A 20438-nucleotide genomic window follows, 5' to 3' on the forward strand; every position below is an offset into this window, starting at 1 on the left:
TCACGGCGAAACGTGCGGAAACAAGGGTGGGTTTTCCCCGGTGACTGATTGAACCTAACGTTCCCCAGGTTTGTTATTTTATATATAAGTTATGATACACGAAGTGTGGGCCTTGGACAACACTGTTTACCGAAAGTGTCTAATGGCTTTAAGAATTTTGCAAATTTGAGGTGCCTAATTAACATTTACACTCTGCCCAGTCACAAAACAAAATAATGAGCAACCGGTTTCTCAGCATTCTCAAGGCAAGACAAACATATAATACGTCTTACCAAACAAACAAATCTACAAATTATTATATTCATTGCTTTATTCTATCCTTCACATAAAAACGAATAAACCTTTCCTCAAACAAACAATATTGCTCTGAAGCTATTTCATTGAAAATATCATTTTAAAAAATCTGTGTATAAAATTTAAAAAATATATAATAACTCAATATTGATAAGCTGCACAAACGTGGACGGCATTTCTCAACATTTACAGATAACAATAACATTACTTCAAATATGGAATGATAAATAAATCAACTAATTGGACAGTATACAGACATAATCTACAAATAATTAAAAAAGATAAAAAAGTTTGTCCATACCTCAAATACTATATACAAAATCGTCATTATTGGAATTTGAGTTTTTATATGAAGAAAATTGCACCTACATTCAAAACGAACTACTCTTAGAGGAACATTACCTAAACCATTTATGTGACGTCACTTTATTATCTTTCATTTTACAACAACATTGTGAGAAATAAAAACTCTTCTAAGATCACAGATTTACATTAAACTTTCACGGTCTAACAATGATGATAGTAGAAAACATCCCTTGAAATACATCTGTCCGAAATGTTGTATTTGATGAGAAATTGATACAACTATTTTCCCGTTTTGGAGTAATCGCTCAGTGGGCGTTTCAGTATTTTCTTTTAATCGATATGTCAGTGCAAAAATTGAATGGGTCGGTTTTTCACTTTTCTCTCGGGACCCAGATGGCCGATCGATCTCAAACTTCTACAGGTTTGTCAGTTTATGTATTATGGTGGATTACATAAAGTGCTTACACTGCCAGCAATTGTTTTGTCAGCAAAACCAATTCTGTAACGTTCCTTTAACTAATTAAACAAAAACAAAATTGCATATTCTCGAAAAACAGTTCCATCCGGAGTCATCATACTTTTCTTCTGAAAGACTTCACACAAGTTCTAAAAAATACTGAATTAAAATTGTGTTTACTGATAATAAAAAAATGAACAAAACAAACAACCAGTGCTTTTCCCCAGTCTTAAAATACTTATATAATTTCTTTAAGGACGGAATGAAAATGGGTGTAACAACCAAATATATTATGAAAAGGTTTATTTTCACTTGTTCGTCAGCATTTTGAAAAAATATTTTCGTTTGTTGTTAATAAATTAATACAGAAGATTTTTTAGCAAATTTAAATAATTTCTGTAATTTTTTTGTAAGCAGCTGTTGAACGTATTTCTGTTCTCCAAATCTTATAATGTGTATTTGTTATTGCATCCTTTGAATTAAGAGAATACACACAAGTAGGCAGACTAAAAGAGCTTGAGTATTCTGGACGGAGTAAAACCAAAGAGCTCAGACAAAACCAAAGCACAAATCTACTTCAGCCAAAACAGGAGAACTTGGGCCAGAGACATGGAACAAGTTGGAGTGTGCACTCATTTTGACTCGAACCCAGGCTGGTCAACCAGGCTGGTCAACCACCAGCCTCAGGACCGTGGTTTCTTCACTGATGGTCCAAGTAGCAAAGTGTAGATCATCTATACTGCGTCCCCTGCGTCTGTTATCTGGGTAGGTAACCTGGAAAGGAGCTTGGTCTACAGAGCTTGGAGTAAAAGAAGCTCCTCCCATGATAGACCCAGGTTTAAGTCTACAGTTCTCCATGGCTTTCTTCAAAGTGTAGATCATCTATACTACGTCTCCTGCGTCTACGTCTGTTATCTGGGTAGGCAATCTGGAAGGGAGCTATGTCTAGAGAGCTTTGGGTGAAGAAAGCTCCTCCCATGATAGACCCAGGTTTAAGTCTACAGTTCTCCATGGCTTTCTTCAAAGTGTAGATCATCTATACTACGTCTCCTGCGCCGTCTACGTCTGTTATCTGGGTAGGTAACCTGGAAGCGAGCTTGGTCTAGAGAGCTTGGGGTGAAGAAAGCTCCTCCCATGATAAGACCATGGTGGGAATATGAACCTTGATCGAGTAGCATACTGGCACCTTAAGAAAAAAACACAAAAGACACTAGTTTTAGCCGATCAGTAAGCAATTTGCAGGTTAGATTTGGAGTTTGTCTGGTACAATGCTGTGCTTGATCACAAGCTTGATCACAAGCTAGATCACAAGCTTGATCACAAGCTAGATCACAAGCTTGATCACAAGCTTGATCACAAGCTAGATCACAAGCTAGATCACAAGCTTGATCACAAGCTTGATCACAAGCTTGATCACAAGCTTGATCACAAGCTTGATCACAAGCTAGATCACAAGCTTGATCACAAGCTAGATCACAAGCTAGATCACAAGCTTGATCACAAGCTTGATCACAAGCTTGATCACAAGCTTGATCACAAGCTAGATCACAAGCTAGATCACAAGCTAGATCACAAGCTAGATCACAAGCTAGATCACAAGCTTGATCACAAGCTAGATCACAAGCTAGATCACAAGCTTGATCACAAGCTTGATCACAAGCTTGATCACAAGCTTGATCACAAGCTTGATCACAAGCTAGATCACAAGCTTGATCACAAGCTTGATCACAAGCTAGATCACAAGCTAGATCACAAGCTTGATCACAAGCTTGATCACAAGCTTGATCACAAGCTTGATCACAAGCTTGATCACAAGCTAGATCACAAGCTTGATCACAAGCTTGATCACAAGCTAGATCACAAGCTAGATCACAAGCTTGATCACAAGCTTGATCACAAGCTTGATCACAAGCTTGATCACAAGCTTGATCACAAGCTTGATCACAAGCTAGATCACAAGCTAGATCACAAGCTAGATCACAAGCTAGATCACAAGCTAGATCACAAGCTTGATCACAAGCTAGATCACAAGCTAGATCACAAGCTTGATCACAAGCTAGATCACAAGCTAGATCACAAGCTTGATCACAAGCTTGATCACAAGCTTGATCACAAGCTTGATCACAAGCTTGATCACAAGCTTGATCACTAGCTAGATCACAAGCTTGATCACAAGCTTGATCACAAGCTAGATCACAAGCTTGATCACAAGCTTGATCACAAGCTAGATCACAAGCTAGATCACAAGCTTGATCACAAGCTTGATCACAAGCTTGATCACAAGCTTGATCACAAGCTAGATCACAAGCTAGATCACAAGCTAGATCACAAGCTAGATCACAAGCTAGATCACAAGCTTGATCACAAGCTAGATCACAAGCTTGATCACAAGCTAGATCACAAGCTAGATCACAAGCTTGATCACAAGCTTGATCACAAGCTTGATCACAAGCTAGATCACAAGCTAGATCACAAGCTAGATCACAAGCTTGATCACAAGCTAGATCACAAGCTAGATCACAAGCTAGATCACAAGCTTGATCACAAGCTTGATCACAAGCTTGATCACAAGCTAGATCACAAGCTTGATCACAAGCTTGATCACAAGCTTGATCACAAGCTTGATCACAAGCTTGATCACAAGCTAGATCACAAGCTAGATCACAAGCTTGATCACAAGCTTGATCACAAGCTTGATCACAAGCTAGATCACAAGCTAGATCACAAGCTAGATCACAAGCTTGATCACAAGCTAGATCACAAGCTAGATCACAAGCTAGATCACAAGCTTGATCACAAGCTTGATCACAAGCTTGATCACAAGCTAGATCACAAGCTAGATCACAAGCTTGATCACAAGCTTGATCACAAGCTTGATCACAAGCTAGATCACAAGCTTGATCACAAGCTTGATCACAAGCTTGATCACAAGCTTGATCACAAGCTTGATCACAAGCTAGATCACAAGCTAGATCACAAGCTTGATCACAAGCTTGATCACAAGCTTGATCACAAGCTAGATCACAAGCTAGATCACAAGCTAGATCACAAGCTTGATCACAAGCTAGATCACAAGCTAGATCACAAGCTTGATCACAAGCTTGATCACAAGCTTGATCACAAGCTAGATCACAAGCTAGATCACAAGCTTGATCACAAGCTTGATCACAAGCTTGATCACAAGCTAGATCACAAGCTAGATCACAAGCTTGATCACAAGCTTGATCACAAGCTAGATCACAAGCTAGATCACAAGCTTGATCACAAGCTTGATCACAAGCTTGATCACAAGCTTGATCACAAGCTAGATCACAAGCTAGATCACAAGCTTGATCACAAGCTTGATCACAAGCTTGATCACAAGCTAGATCACAAGCTAGATCACAAGCTTGATCACAAGCTAGATCACAAGCTAGATCACAAGCTTGATCACAAGCTAGATCACAAGCTTGATCACAAGCTAGATCACAAGCTAGATCACAAGCTTGATCACAAGCTTGATCACAAGCTTGATCACAAGCTAGATCACAAGCTAGATCACAAGCTTGATCACAAGCTTGATCACAAGCTTGATCACAAGCTAGATCACAAGCTTGATCACAAGCTAGATCACAAGCTAGATCACAAGCTTGATCACAAGCTAGATCACAAGCTAGATCACAAGCTTGATCACAAGCTAGATCACAAGCTTGATCACAAGCTAGATCACAAGCTAGATCACAAGCTTGATCACAAGCTTGATCACAAGCTTGATCACAAGCTAGATCACAAGCTAGATCACAAGCTTGATCACAAGCTTGATCACAAGCTAGATCACAAGCTAGATCACAAGCTTGATCACAAGCTTGATCACAAGCTTGATCACAAGCTAGATCACAAGCTAGATCACAAGCTTGATCACAAGCTAGATCACAAGCTAGATCACAAGCTTGATCACAAGCTAGATCACAAGCTTGATCACAAGCTAGATCACAAGCTAGATCACAAGCTTGATCACAAGCTTGATCACAAGCTTGATCACAAGCTAGATCACAAGCTAGATCACAAGCTTGATCACAAGCTTGATCACAAGCTAGATCACAAGCTAGATCACAAGCTTGATCACAAGCTTGATCACAAGCTTGATCACAAGCTTGATCACAAGCTAGATCACAAGCTAGATCACAAGCTTGATCACAAGCTTGATCACAAGCTTGATCACAAGCTAGATCACAAGCTAGATCACAAGCTTGATCACAAGCTAGATCACAAGCTAGATCACAAGCTTGATCACAAGCTAGATCACAAGCTTGATCACAAGCTAGATCACAAGCTAGATCACAAGCTAGATCACAAGCTTGATCACAAGCTAGATCACAAGCTTGATCACAAGCTTGATCACAAGCTAGATCACAAGCTAGATCACAAGCTTGATCACAAGCTTGATCACAAGCTTGATCACAAGCTTGATCACAAGTACCACTTAAATATTTAATTCCTCAGACAATCAAACGCTGCTTTTAGCTTCTAGAGCCAATAGTTTGTATTACCATTGGTTTAAACTCACATGTAAATCTTCCCTTGAAAGGCATTGAACACGTTTGGTAATTGTCAAAGACCAGTATTCTCACTTAATATATCCCAACATATGCATACAATAACAAGCCTGCGAAAATTTGGACTCATTTGGTCATTGAAGTTGCAAGAAAATGATGAAGGAAAAACACCCTTGTTGCATTACTTTGTGTGCTTATAGATAGGAATAAAGGCTTCTGGCCAGAAGTCTTTTATAATTTTTAGCGAGAAATTACCTTTTTCTCAAAAACTACGTTACTTCAGAGGGAGCCGTTTCTCACAACTTATAATTTTATACTATCAACAGCTCTCCATTGCTCATAACCAAGTAACTTTTGATGCTGATATATATGTTGAGAACCAAACGTGTCCAGTGCCTTCAAGTAGTTTATAAATGTATACCTTGTTCTTCATCGTCCATACTGTAGCGAGCGTCAAGTAGGTCTTTATGTTTCTGTCGAGCCAGACTAGCAAGTTGCATATGCTCTTGAACTTCAGTGTCAGTCAGAGTCAGTCCCCAAATACGAACCTAGAACAAAACAATAATGACTTTTGCTGATCAGAAATAGGGTAGAAGATTTTGGTAAATTATCGAAGGTGTAACTGGACATATCAATATGGGGGGTGGGGAGGGGCTGGTGCAACGGGCAAAACATCATTTACTGTTAATCTTTTTGTGGGGGGGGGGGGCGGTTATTACATCAAAACATTCCTTTGTACATTTTGCTACTCTAGTTGGTTCCGCTGAGCGGGTGAGCTCTGGTGCCCCCCCCCCCCCCCACCCCCAATCCTAACTACTTTCTCAATGTAAAAATGATCAAACTCCGAAACTAGTAACATTACCTCATAACATCTTATGATCTTAACAAAAAAGACCTTACCTCATCCAAAATGCCTGTGAAGAAATTGTTCTCATCTCGTCCAAGAAACAACTGAGTACCATTTACCTGAAGAATAAAGAAATCCAAATAATTCATTATTAAACTGACTCATTCTGTCACCAATGTGACCTGATGTTCTGTATGTACTGTCAGTTGCCTTACATTGTCTGTATTCTGAACAATAGTTCAAATTTCTCCTTTCAATGCCTTTTCCTTTCATTTGCTTACTAAAAGTTTATTACCATGTGTAATAATTTTTATGTACATTTGTTTTTGTTTTGTTTTTACTCATCATTGTTTTTCCACTGTGATTGTGATTTATTTTAATTTAATTTTTTTTTATTGTAAATTTACTTGCAGTTTGACAAACAAATAGTAAATTTACAATAAATTTACAATTAAAAAAGTTTAAAATTAAATTGTTCTGGTCCTGGAACTACACGTAGGCCACTGGTCTTGGCCTTGGTTCCCCGCTAGATATAAGATTTTGTAATGGAAATGCCCTCTGCAAAGTAAAAAGGGCCTTGCCCCCTCAAAGATATAATTCCATACCTAAAAAGCGATTTGTTATTCAAAATAAAGGCATATAATATTCTAGTTCTATGATTCTAATTTGTATTCCTAGATTTTTTAAAACTAACAACCTACCCAACTATGAGTTGCTACACTTATCTCTGTAGTTTCCAGTACACCATCGATGAACACACTCAGCTCAGCATCTGAAAAAATCATATACAAATTAACAAAATTTGTCAATCAGGAAAGGCCTTGATTGGTCCCAGCCCCGTTGCAGTTAATCCAACAATCATATCAACCTCCTTCTCAAAATGATTGAGCCCCTTCTAGTTACTTTCAATCCACATGGAAACAAGGCTGTCTTAAAACCAATGGACACTTTCGGTAAACAGTATTTTCCATAGGCCCACACTTCGTGTATCACAACTTTTATATGAAACAACAAACCTGTGAAATTTTAGGCTCAATCGGTCGTCGAAATGGGAAGAAAATAACGGGAAAACCAACCCTCGTTTCCGCTTGTTCGCCGTGTCATGACATGTGTTTATAATTAATCCGTAATTCTCGATGTCGAGAATTAATAATTGTTTTAATGTTTTCTCAAAAACTAAAGCATTTCATTGAATAATATTTCAAGAGAAGTCTTCACTTTTTTTTTTCTGTTCCGTAAGTGTATAATGGCTTTAATGGGACGAGGTTGGAATTAAGCCAATATGAAATGTATTAACCTTAACTTAAGATCAGTTAAAACAGAAGTTTATCTTTGCTTTTTGTTCTGACTGATTGTTTTAACCCTTTTACATGTAACATTTTGATATAATATTATCTGATAAAACTAACCTGAGCAAAATTCATTCTTAAAGGTGGTAGCATTTTTGAGATATCACACAAATTTAGAGGAATTATGTCTGTAGAGGAAGATTAAACAATAATGGAATACACATTCTGAGAAATGTTTCTTGCAGAAATGTTTCTCAGAGTCAAATATTTTTTGAATCCCTGTATGTTTAAAGGGAATTGTTTCTCAAAATTGTGTACATTTTCAACAGCTGCAATACTTCTTATCAAGCACGTTTTTATGGTATCTCTTTTTTGGTGAGTAAATTACCCAAAGGTATTCCCTCAATTTAAAGTGTGAGGAGGACAAGTTGTTGTGAGCTTATTTGCTTTGTAGATACACATGAACTATAATCACTAGGACAAATCTGGACTTGTTTCTTTATTCCAAACAAGATTGTCTCCTAATAATGACTCGAGCAAGCTAGTCGAAACATTGAGACCAATTCACGAACTGACTCAGCGGTAGTGCAGTTAATACAATCCTATAAGCCTAAGTAGTTATATACTTTACAATGTCCTATACCTTCCGCCCAGGTACTAGTTAAAAATCAGGAAAATTCTTTTCAGAACTGTGAAGTCTCCCAAACAATCCATTAAATCTACACCGCCGTAGTAGGATATAGAAATTTCTCTAAGAACAAACTCTACCTGGCAAGTAGATACACAATGGTGTTACTGCAAAACGAATATTTATAAGATTGTCACAAACGAGAAAAAGATCCACTCTTGGTCTGTAACATCCTATACTCACTTTGTGCATCAAATCTTACAGCGAGATGTTTCCAAGTAGAGTTAGTTACAGTGGATGAACTTACAGCAACTTGACTCCCTACTTTAGCAATAAGATTCCTTCAATAAATAACACAAACAAATACAAATTAGAAAAAGAAACAATAGTTTTGTGCTCTGGGGCATTACCCTCATTTTAATCATCAAGGTTTAACTGACTACGGGTGGACTTCAAAATGAGTTAAGACTTGTCTTATCATGAGAAAGCCATTGGACACTTTCGGTCAACAGTATTGTCCAAGGTCAACACTTTCTGTATCATAACTTCTATATAAAATAATAAACCTGTAAAAATGTAGGATCAATCGGTCATCATAGTCGGGAGAAAATAACGGGAAAACCCTCCCTTGTTTCAGCATGTTTCGCCGTGTCATGACATGTGTTTAAAATAAATCAGTAATTCTCGATATCGAGAATTTATATTGTTTTCATGTTTTTTCAAAAAGTAAAGGATTTCGTGGAATAATATTTCAAGAGAAGTCTTTCACCATTACCTTCTGTAAACCCTGTAAGTTATTTGTAAATCTGTGAACTTTTTATTTTTTTTCTGTACTGAAAGTGTCCAATGGCTTTAAGATGAGTTTCTCGTCCTAACTTAGGACTATATCGACCCCAGGGCCAAATTTCAAAGAGCTGCTCAGAAGAAAATGTAGCTACAAAAAATTCTGCTTAGCAGAAATGAGCAGGTCAGCAGTCACAAATTGTAAATGTGACATAGCAGTTTGGTTAGTAACCTTAATCTGGTAAGGACAATGTTGCTGTGATTAGCTCTCTTGGTGCTTTCATTGATCAAGTTTTAGGCCATGACATGAATCCCTACTAACTAAGAGAAGATTGATTTTTTATAAGTCTCTTGTGTTTTAAGAATACTTCGTTAATCAATATCATTCAAAAGTATTAGAGGGAAGGTACACAATTCAAAAATATTGAAGGAATTCGGTACTTCAAATAGTTTTCGTCTCATGAGACGTAAATTATTTTTATGACATTGTTTTACTCATTACCCCAAACCTGCAGCACCTAAGCACGTAATATTTTCAGGGAAGCTTTCTACTATCATTATCTTCAAACTGTGTAAGTTTAGTGTAAATCTGTGGACATTGTGTTTTTTGTTCAACAGAAAGTACATTCACCCTTTAAATCAGACTCAAAGTCAACAATTTATTATAAATTGTTTTTGTTTAAGATCCTTCACAGTGAGAAACATGCGTTGTTAATCAATTGTCACATGATTATAAATTGACTGGCTCGTCCCTAAGACCATTGGCCTCAGCCCAGTGGACCCATGTTAAGCGTGGGCCCCATCATTTAGTGGTCCCAGTCAAAAGGCACTCGGAAAAGTGAACGGACTTAAAAACAACTCATGAGACTCACCCATTCTGGTAGATGGATAAAGACTCAAACCAAACCTACTCATCAACAACTCACAGCTACTCACAAACAACTCACTAGACTTACCCATTCTCAATGTACATACACAGTGTAGTATCCAATGTACATAATACAGGCATGATGGTAGAGGGGTAGCCAGACGGCAGATACACCCATGCTTCCAACGTGAAGCTTAATGTTAATTGTAGCGTTTCTATGGTAGGTAGGATGACGTAATCATCAACTCCATCTAGCTGTAAGGCCTGATTCACTCTGCAAAAATAAACCAATTAAAATATCTTGAAGGGAATAATCCATCAATGCAAATTTAATTCCTTCCTCTTGTTGCCACACTGCATGCACTACGGACGTACTGCACTAAGGACGTACTGCACTACGGACGTACTGCTACACAACAGACGTACTGCTACACAACGGACATACTGCCGGCTAAATCAAAGACTTGTTTAAATGCAGGGAGAATAGGTGCTCGGTGGCACGATGTCTGATTGACTTGGGGTGGCTCCAATTGTGTGTGTGTGAGCTCGGGACCGATGTCTGATTAATTTGGTTATTTTCAGTTAAAATAGATCGGCTCAGTTGTGTGTGTGTGAGCTCGGGACGGGCGGCTTATGTTTTATATTGAATTGGAACCGGGTATGTCTCAGAACCAAGCTTTTTTTCGGAACCGGAACTGAGCCCCAAATTTCTGGAACCGCCCAAGCTTAATAGTGACTTACCTATCAGCACTCAGCACATTTATAGCCGAGTCTAGACCATATGACGTCTTGTTGATTATAGACAAAGACCCCAAGCCGTCCACCTAGGTAGGTAGTATCATACAAGTCACCTGAATCAACCAGTAGAGTGACTTACCTATCAGCACATTTATAGCTGAGTCTAGACCATATGACGTCTTGTTGATTACATGTATAGACAAAGACCCCAAGCCGTCCACCTAGGTAGGTAGTATCATACAAGTCACCTGAATCAACCAGTAGAGTGACTTACCTATCAGCACATTTATAGCCGAGTCTAGACCATATGACGTCTTGTTGATTATAGACAAAGACCCCAAGCCGTCCACCTAGGTAGGTAGTATCATACAAGTCACCTGAATCAACCAGTATAGTGACTTACCTATCAGCACATTTATAGCCGAGTCTAGACCATACATGTATGACGTCTTGTTGATTACATGTATAGACAAAGACCCCAAGCCGTCCACCTAGGTAGGTAGTATCATACAAGTCACCTGAATCAACCAGTATAGTGACTTACCTATCAGCACATTTATAGCTGAGTCTAGACCATATGACGTCTTGTTGATTACATGTATAGACAAAGACCCCAAGCCGTCCACCTAGGTAGGTAGTATCATACAAGTCACCTGAATCAACCAGTATAGTGACTTACCTATCAGCACATTTATAGCCGAGTCTAGACCATATGACATCTTGTTGATTATAGACAAAGACCCCAAGCCGTCCACCTAAGTAGGTAGTATCATACAAGTCACCTGAATCAACCAGTATAGTGACTTACCTATCAGCACATTTATAGCTGAGTCTAGACCATATGACGTCTTGTTGATTACATGTATAGACAAAGACCCCAAGCCGTCCACCTAGGTAGGTAGTATCATACAAGTCACCTGAATCAACCAGTATAGTGACTTACCTATCAGCACATTTATAGCCGAGTCTAGACCATATGACATCTTGTTGATTATAGACAAAGACACCAAGCCGTCCACCTAGGTAGGTAGTATCATACAAGTCACCTGAATCAACCAAAGTGTCTTCACCTTCTTTGATTACCACTCTGAAAAGAAAAGAAAAAAATCACACAGGAATGGTTCATTATTGGTTATTGGAAGAAGAATACTACGTTCAGCACTCAGCAGTATGCTAATAATAATAATTATTAGCAATGCGCACGTATCCACCCTGCTGGGTGTTCAAGGCGCAGTAAAACCAACAACAAACAAAACAAAACAAAGAAAAACAGACAAAACAAAGAAAAACAGACACAACAAAATTAGTCCTTGAAAACCTGTGACATAAGATAAGTTTTGAGAAGAGATTTTAATGTTGTGGTACAAAGACAAGATCTAAGATTAAGTGGCAGAGAGTTCCAGATGCGTGGCGCAGCTGAAGAAAAACACCTGTCACCCCATGAGTGTCCTGCAAAGTATGCCGAGCTAAGTTATTGTAGTAAGAGACCTCACCTTTATAGCACCATGTTAATGGTTTACAAGGTACTGAAGTGCAATACGCAGCCAATCAAAACAGGAACAACGGGGTGAGCCCCTTTGCCTTACGATAAGTTCACATAAAGAACCAATGGTTGTACATCCCATCCCACTTTTACCAGTTGTATTATTTGTTTGCGCTTGTGTACGTTTTATGGAATGGGCGCAATAAAAGAATAGAGTATTATTACTATTATTCAGAACAGGACTTGAACCCAAACTGTGCTGATCAAAAACACCACAGCTTGACTTCGGTGTTCATATCTGTGCGGCCACTTCACATCATAAAGGGATGGTATATCATTATCATTTGTTTTTGGAAGACTAGTACAATCATTCAAATCCCCTACTAATAAAGGGATGGTTCACCATTGGTTGGTGTCACACCTATGGTTTTGCACATCATTAAAGGAACACGTTGCCTTGGATCGATCGAGTTGGTCTTTGAAAAGCGTTTGTAACTGTTTGTTATAAAATGCATATGATTAGAAAGATATTTTAAAAGTATAAAATAATGATCCACACAAGTATCACTCGAAATTGCGTGGTTTTCCTTTTACCTCGTCGACAAACACAGTCGGCCATTTATGGGAGTCAAATTTTTTACTTCCATAAATGGCCGACCGTGTTAGTTCGCAAAGTAAAACGAAAACCACGCAATTTCGAGGCAAATGTGTGTAGATCATTGTATTCCAGTTTTAAAACATCTTTCTACCCATTTATGCATTTTATAACAAAGGGTTACAAATGCTTTTCAAAGACCAACTCCTCAGATCCAAGGCAACGTGTTCCTTTAAAATCAGTTAAATCAGTTGATTTTGGAGGATTAATTCAGTACAGCAATCATATATTCTTACATTATTGGTTGATTATGGAGGATTAAAGCAGTAGGCATCCTACAAACTCATATCAGTTAACTTTGGAGGATTAAGCCGTAGGGATTCTATGTAAACCCATATTGGTTACTTTTGGGGTCAGGGTACATGTAAATGTGAGTGTAAGGCCTACCTTATTAGTCCAATGTCGGGTCGATGAGTGAAGAACCATTTATATGCAATCTGATATTGCCATAGATAAGGATCATGCCATAGTAGTGAGTCTACATAAGCTCATAATGGTTTGGGATAAATGTAAGTACCTTATTAGGCCAATGTCGGGTCGATGAGTGAGGAACCATTTATATGCAATCTGATGTTGCCATCCTTGTAGATACGGATCATGCCATAGTAACTCCACCTGATCCGCTGTTGTGTACGAGTGATACAAAGCATTGGCTAACGTCAGACCTGGTCCTGTGTTGGAGTTCACTCTCTGCACAAATCAACAAGAAATTGATGCTTAGGTGAGAACAGGCTTTTACACTTACTACTATAACAGGTTTCCATCATTAGTTTTATAATGCGATCGTCTGTATACTTTTTAATATGAATTGTTTGTTCTTAACTTTAATATGCAGGGCCCAAATGGAAACCAGTTCTTCGCACTGATTTGGCCCACCCATGGTATAAACAGAAAAAAGAAAAGCAAAACAATCTTGGGTATTTTCTTGTTTGTTTCCCATTTGGAATAAAGCTGTAGTTTACATCAGTTTATATTGACTGGACCAGCAAACTACAAACAAAGGTGTTTTAACTCGGCACTATTTTCAGTTGAACACTCTTGTATCATTTGCTTTTGCCCACAGTAAACTGTTTTCAGAAAGAAATTGTTTGATTCCAAAGTTATTTAGATTTTTCCTTTCATTATCTGAGAAGGACAAATTTATTTGTATTGAGTTCTCAAGATAAAACCATTATGAATTTTGTTGTGAAGTAAATACATTCTCTACTTTTAAGTTAAGTGTTTGTTCTTGCTGTCCCCCCGTTCTTTATTGTATTATAAGTTTAGATTTTGTTATAATTGTAATAAATAATAGAAATAAATAAAGTACAATACAATCTAATTAATTATTATTTTATATTTCGACCTCAATAGTACAAGTAAATCAAATACAGAACAAAACATGAGAAAAAAAAAAAAAAAATCAATCAGTCAATCAATCAATAAAATCATTTTTTATTTTAATTTCAAGCTTACCTTAATTTGAATCCCTCTGATGCCAGCCTTGTCAGAAGGATTATTAGCATTACTGTGCCGCCACATTACAACGTAAAACTTCCGATTCGACTGGTAACCAAAAACAAAGCCCATATATTCACTGCCTTCATTGGTGTTGACATACATGGTACCAGTGTAGTCTACTGATGCCATGGCAACGTGGGTAAGAAGCATGCAAGGCATGATGGTATTGCTGATGTCACGAATTTCCTTGCCCTGTTTGGTTAAATAAAATAGAAATTAGAACTCATTAATCATTTCCCTTTTATGAATCTCCGAATAACCAAATATCTCTGAATCATTGTTACCCTAACCCTAACCAATTGTTGTCATAGCAGAGTAATTGTAATAAGGTGGCACTCCACAGGCAAACATTTGGTAACAAGTCACAAAAATGATGAAAGGTAGGGACAAACTCTTACTGTTTCTTATTCTATTTCTCAAGATATATGTGGTCTTATTTTATGATTCAAAGCTGCTTTTATATCAACCTTTAAAGCCATTGGACCCTTTCGGTACAGAAAAAAAAAAAAAAAAAGTTCACAGATTTACAAATAATTTACAGGGTTTACAGAAGGTAATGGTGAAAGACTTCTCTTGAAATATTAGTCCATGAAATGCTTTACTTTTTGAGAAAACGGTAAAACAATATAAATTCTCGTTAGCGAGAATAACGGATTTGTTATAAACACATGTCATGACACGGCGAAACGCGCGAAAACAGGAGTGGGTTTTTCCGTTATTTTCTCCCGACTCCGATGTCCGATTGAGCCTAAATTTCCACAGGATTGTTATTTTATATATAAGTTGTGATACACGAAGTGTGGGACTTGGACAATACTGTTTACCGAAAGTGTATAATGGCTTTAACACTTTTATTAAATATCTCACTTTATATATTATCTATATGGAATGCAAAGCTAATGAGGATTCGCAGAACGCTTTTTGATATCCTGTACAGTATTTACTGTTTGTCTGTCAATAGGTTCAAGGGAAGGTACACTTTTGGTAATTGTCAAAGACCAGTCCTCTCACTTGGTGCATCTAAACATATGCATACAATAACAAACCTGTGAACTTTTGAGCTCAATTGGTCATCGGAGTTGGGAGAAAATGATAAAAGAAAAAACACCCTTGTTGAACAAATTTGTGTGCTTTCAGAGAGGAATAAAAGACTTCTAGCTAGAAGTCTACTTCAGAGGGAGCCGTTTCACACAATGTTTTATACTACCAACAGTTCTCCAATGCTCGTTACCAAGTCAGTTTTTAAGTAAATATTTGTTTTGAGTAGTTACCAAACGTGTACCTTCCCTTTAATGCACAAAAAGTCTGCTTCACCTTGCAGTAATTGTTGTCCTACTTTAAACTTATTAATCATAACGGTTTATTTTTACAATGCTTGTGCAATACTTTGTTGCCATTTTTAAATTGTAGTTTTTCTATTTTCTTTATGTTTTTTATTTTTTACTTTTGTAGTATTTCTTTGTTTTCTTCGGTTGTTTAATTGTAATTGTGCTTGTCCCTTGTCTTGATTTTGATGTGTGAACAAATGTCCCCATTTAGTGGGCCTGTGTGCCTGTTAAGAGTTTCCCTTTTGCATTGATGTCATTTTTTTGTATTTGTGCAATGAAGGTATTTAAATAAAAATAAACAAAATAACTATCTAAACCATTGTGAACTATAAATTTTGTCATATCTTACTGTGTACTACTTCTTATAATTTGAATATAATTGACAAACTTTGTTACAATGTGAAAATGTATGAAGGGCAGCAATAAAATAAACGTATATTGAATGAATGAAGAATGAATACAATCCACAAGCTCCACGGAATACTAAAATTGGATTTTTACTTTTTTCCCCAAAAACGTGACGACTAATGAAGCCGTAACTTCTAGAGGAAAATTTGAATTCACAGTGAGTAGGGATTCATGTCATTGTTGAAAACTTGATCTACACAAGGTACCAAAACCCTTTGGTAATTGTCAAAGACCAGTATCCCAACATATGCATAAAAAACAAGCCTGTGAGAATTTTGACTTAATTGGTCTTGAAGTTGCAAGAAAATGATGAAGAAAAAAACCAACCTTGTTGTACAAAATAGTGTTTTTAGGTAAAAATAAAAGGCTTCTAGACAAAAATTTTAGTGAAAAATTACCTCTTTTTCAAAAACTATGTTACTTCAGAGGGATTCATTTCTCACAATGTTTTACACTATCAACAGCTCTCCATTGCTTGCTACCAAGTAAGGTTTTATGCAAATATATATTTTGATATAATAGATGTTAAATTTGCATCGGGGATAAAGAATACTAGTTTTTTACCCATACACCGATGTGTGTTAGCACTGTATACTCAGTACTTTCCCGAGTCCTGTGAAAAAATATCACAGGCATGTTACTCGGGTGGGATTTGAACCCACGACCCTTGCAATTCTAGAGCAGTGTCTATATATTTTGAGTAATTACCAAGCGTGTATGCCTACAGTGCCTTTAAGAGTGATTTTTTGGTTAAAGGTTTTGTTACTCACAGTATCTGTAACAATCCATATAGGACTTGTAGCGTCTGTTAACGTTGGATACAGCTCAACAGAAAGGAAATCTGTCGCAAAATCAGTTACTTGATATAAGTTACTGTTTGGGCAGATGTCGTCATTATCTATAGTTCCATCTCCATCGTAGTCAGTCTCACAAACATCTCCAATATTGTTTCCTGTTAGACAATAAGTAGAATTTAAAACTTTGCAAAGGGTGGAAACTATTTCAAAGGAGTAGGGTTTGCAGTGTCACAAAGATTTGAAACTTTTCATTCACAATATCAAGAAAACTTGTTTGTATTCCTTACCATTAGTGTCTTCCTGTCCACTGTTTGACACATAGGGACAATTGTCATTGTCATCTGTAATGCCATCGCCATCTTTATCATTGTCACAAAGGTCACCTGAGATAAAATGTTACAAAGTAGAAAAAGGTTTGAAGTTTTTAAATTGTCTCACATTTTAACCCATGACAGTTATTCTCAAAAGCGGTTTTAGAGTCATTCTCAAACAGACTCTCAAAGAAAATCTTCTAAGAAGCCATTTTCATTTGCTAAAGGTACTTTCATTGGAAAACCTTTCTTGAAGGCTACATGTTATTGACAACCATGGACAAGTGTAAAGCCCGGTTCATACTTCCTGCGAAAGCGAATGCAATACGAATGTTGACGTCACAAATTTGCAACGAATATTCGCATCAGTACAACTTTGCTCAACTCACTTGCGAACATCACTGTGAAAGGAGGGTTGTGAATAGAGAGACAGAAAGAAAAATTGAAAGCACACAGTAAAAGCGAGGGGTAAACAATCAATACAGAGACAAAGAGGATTAATATAAGAAAATGTAAAACCTGGCAATATTCTGAAGGTTTTTTTTTTTAAACCACAAGGTTGTAAAAGCGAGGGGTAAACAATGAATACAGAGACAAAGAGGATTAATATAAGAAACGTAAAACCTGGTAATATTCTGAAGGTTTTTTATATACCACACGATTATGTGGCTTCTGACTGGCACCCCCAAACAAAGCTATTGACAAAATAGGGACACCCCCCAATATAGGGCTAGATATATGTAGCTCCGTTGATAGAGCGCTGGCACGTTAATCCGGAGGTCGTTGGATCAAATCCCACTCTAGTCAATTCATTGTTCAACCCCAACAACTTTTTTTTCTTAATTGACTCACCAATACCATCCATGTCATTGTCTGATTGATCTGAGTTAGGATTACTCTCACAGTTATCAAAGATGTCTAAAATGCCGTCACCATCCCTATAATAAACAAGAAGAAATCAATTAAAAACAATTGGGGGAGGTTGGGTTGGGGTAGGGGTTTGGAAGGATGGATCCTAGGGGGCCAATATGGGGACCAGACCCCACGTTGTAAAATTGTTGTGCTCCGCAGTTCTATTGCTTCCTCTTTGACAGATTTGGGCCCCATAAAATGTTGGTCTATCTTCTGCCCTTTGGGGTTACACACTTCCGCTTATATTATTTCTCACACACATTATGGTTGGCAAATATCCATCTTGCATGGTTAGGTATCATTGAGTATTAGGTTTGCGGTAACACCATGTGTAGATTGACTTGTTGGATAGGTTATGTTCTTTTGAAAACTTGTCCCAAATTCTGAAAAAATCTATTTCTTTGCAGTAGCATAAATAACAAGACAAGTTACAAAAGGAACTAGCCCTATATAGGACTCTTTCTCTGTACACAGGAACAGAGTCCTAACATGCCTAACTATTGAGGCCCATTTCTGGGGCGGAAAAATTTCACAGCTTCATAACTTAAATCTGACCTGCAAGAAAGCACCAATTTCAACAGATTCACATTCCATGGCAGCATATGTTTTTCTGCGGTGGGTTTTGATCGTAAGTTATTCTTCACAAATCCGTCAATTTCATGAAATAATGCAGCTCCCAACAATAAGGAATTCCCATTTTTGTTCGTACTCCTCTCACAGTCTGCCGTGTGTACGCAAGACGCACGGACGACGCGCAAATTTTGAGTTGTGTTGCGTGTTTAACGCTGTGCAGTCAAGATACGGTGACCGAGAATTCATGCGTCTAAGCTTGCATCATGCGTCTTGCACGCGAATGTATACGCGTACGCACGGCCGGCAACAGACAACACTGTGAGAAAACGATCAAAACGGGAATTTGTTTACGTTGGAAGCTGCATTATTTCACGAAAATGACGGATTTGTGAGGAATATATGAGGACCAAAACCCACCGCAGAAAAATGTATGCCGCCATAGAATGTGAATCTGTTGAAATTTGTGGCTTGTTGCAGGTAAGATTTGAGTTATGAAGCTGTGAAAATTTTCCACCCCAGAAATGTACCCTGATGTCCAGGACATCACTGTAGTACAAAACGAAAGTGTAAGACCGCCAGGGCTACAAAAGGAACATAATCTACCTAGCAAGAACATATACAAATCAAAATGTAAAACTGATGCAATTGTAGTGACAAATATCAAACTCAGATTTAATAATAATAATAACAATAGTACTCACGGCGCTTAGTGTATACATTTTATACACCAATATGGGTATTGAAGTTGTGAATTCTAAGAGCCAATAATTTAGCACCTTATAAGGGTTTAAAAGGTGCTACGGCGCATTAAGCAGCCACAGCCAGGAACACCGGGGCAAAAACTCCTTTCTCGTTTCGATAATTGCACTGGGTTATTGTACATGCGTTACACAACACATGGGACCAATGGCTTTACATGTATGTCTCACCTGAAGGACGAAGCAATGGCTAAGTGTCTTGTACATACATATAAGGACAAAAGTATCTTGCTTGGGGATTCGAACCCACACTCTTCTGATCAGAAACACCAGAAGACGAGCAGAGTATACTGTTCGAAACGCCAAGACCAAACCGGCTCTTTTCAGAGCCAACACTCAAACTAAAGAGGTTTTACACATGGTTGTACCCGCAAGTTTACTTCCTATCCTAGAAACACTTCCATTAAATAGAAATCTATGACATTTGTTACACAACTGCCACAATACGTACATGTCTTTGTCAGTTCCTCCAATGACATCACAAACATCTCCATATCGATTCTCATCTGTATCGGCCTGTGTTGGATTATAGTCATCGGGACAATTGTCACAAACGTCACCGACATTGTCACTATCGCTGTCATCTTGTGCCACATTGGGGATGAGGGGACAATTATCAGAAACATCATCAATACCTACAGTTTAGAGAAAAACACAACCAGTTATTCATAAATACCTCAGACAGTGTCGCTATTCCTATTGGTGGAAACCTGTTCATGACCAGTAAAAAGTGTTGAAACATGGGCGTGACATCACGCGATACACGCGACGCGCACAGCATTCCCTTATAAGGAGTTGTTTACCCGAGGGCCTTACCATTACATAGCGCGAGGGGTGTTATGTTGAAAGAAATCATTGAACATTTTAAATTTTTGCATTTATTTTACTTTTTGACCAAAAAGTGTTGATGTTTTTTGGCCGAAAAGATATTTATGAATGGGAATCAAAGTGTGTTGAATCAGTATTCA

The 20438-nt window shown here is 37.7% G+C and overlaps 1 protein-coding gene across 2 annotated transcripts in view; it reads right to left on the reverse strand.

Moving 5' to 3' along the window:
- Nucleotides 1–284: 284 nt before the first annotated feature.
- The window catches only part of LOC139942818 (uncharacterized), a 111653-nt gene continuing 91499 nt past the window's right edge, over nt 285–20438 (reverse strand). For both annotated transcript variants that reach the window (XM_071939594.1, XM_071939593.1), the window contains 13 exons: nt 19922–20105; nt 18080–18165; nt 17204–17299; nt 16890–17071; nt 14339–14575; nt 13401–13573; nt 11689–11832; nt 10096–10281; nt 8600–8697; nt 7141–7211; nt 6493–6558; nt 6014–6140; nt 285–2243 (listed from right to left, as the gene is read on the reverse strand). In XM_071939594.1, coding sequence (XP_071795695.1) covers nt 2056–2243; nt 6014–6140; nt 6493–6558; nt 7141–7211; nt 8600–8697; nt 10096–10281; nt 11689–11832; nt 13401–13573; nt 14339–14575; nt 16890–17071; nt 17204–17299; nt 18080–18165; nt 19922–20105 — 1838 coding nt within the window. In that variant the 3' untranslated portion in view covers nt 285–2055. The remainder of the gene's footprint in view (nt 2244–6013; nt 6141–6492; nt 6559–7140; nt 7212–8599; nt 8698–10095; nt 10282–11688; nt 11833–13400; nt 13574–14338; nt 14576–16889; nt 17072–17203; nt 17300–18079; nt 18166–19921; nt 20106–20438) is intronic.

This window comes from Asterias amurensis, chromosome 10 (assembly GCF_032118995.1).
Source record: "Asterias amurensis chromosome 10, ASM3211899v1".
NCBI classification, from domain to species: Eukaryota; Metazoa; Echinodermata; class Asteroidea; order Forcipulatida; family Asteriidae; genus Asterias; species Asterias amurensis.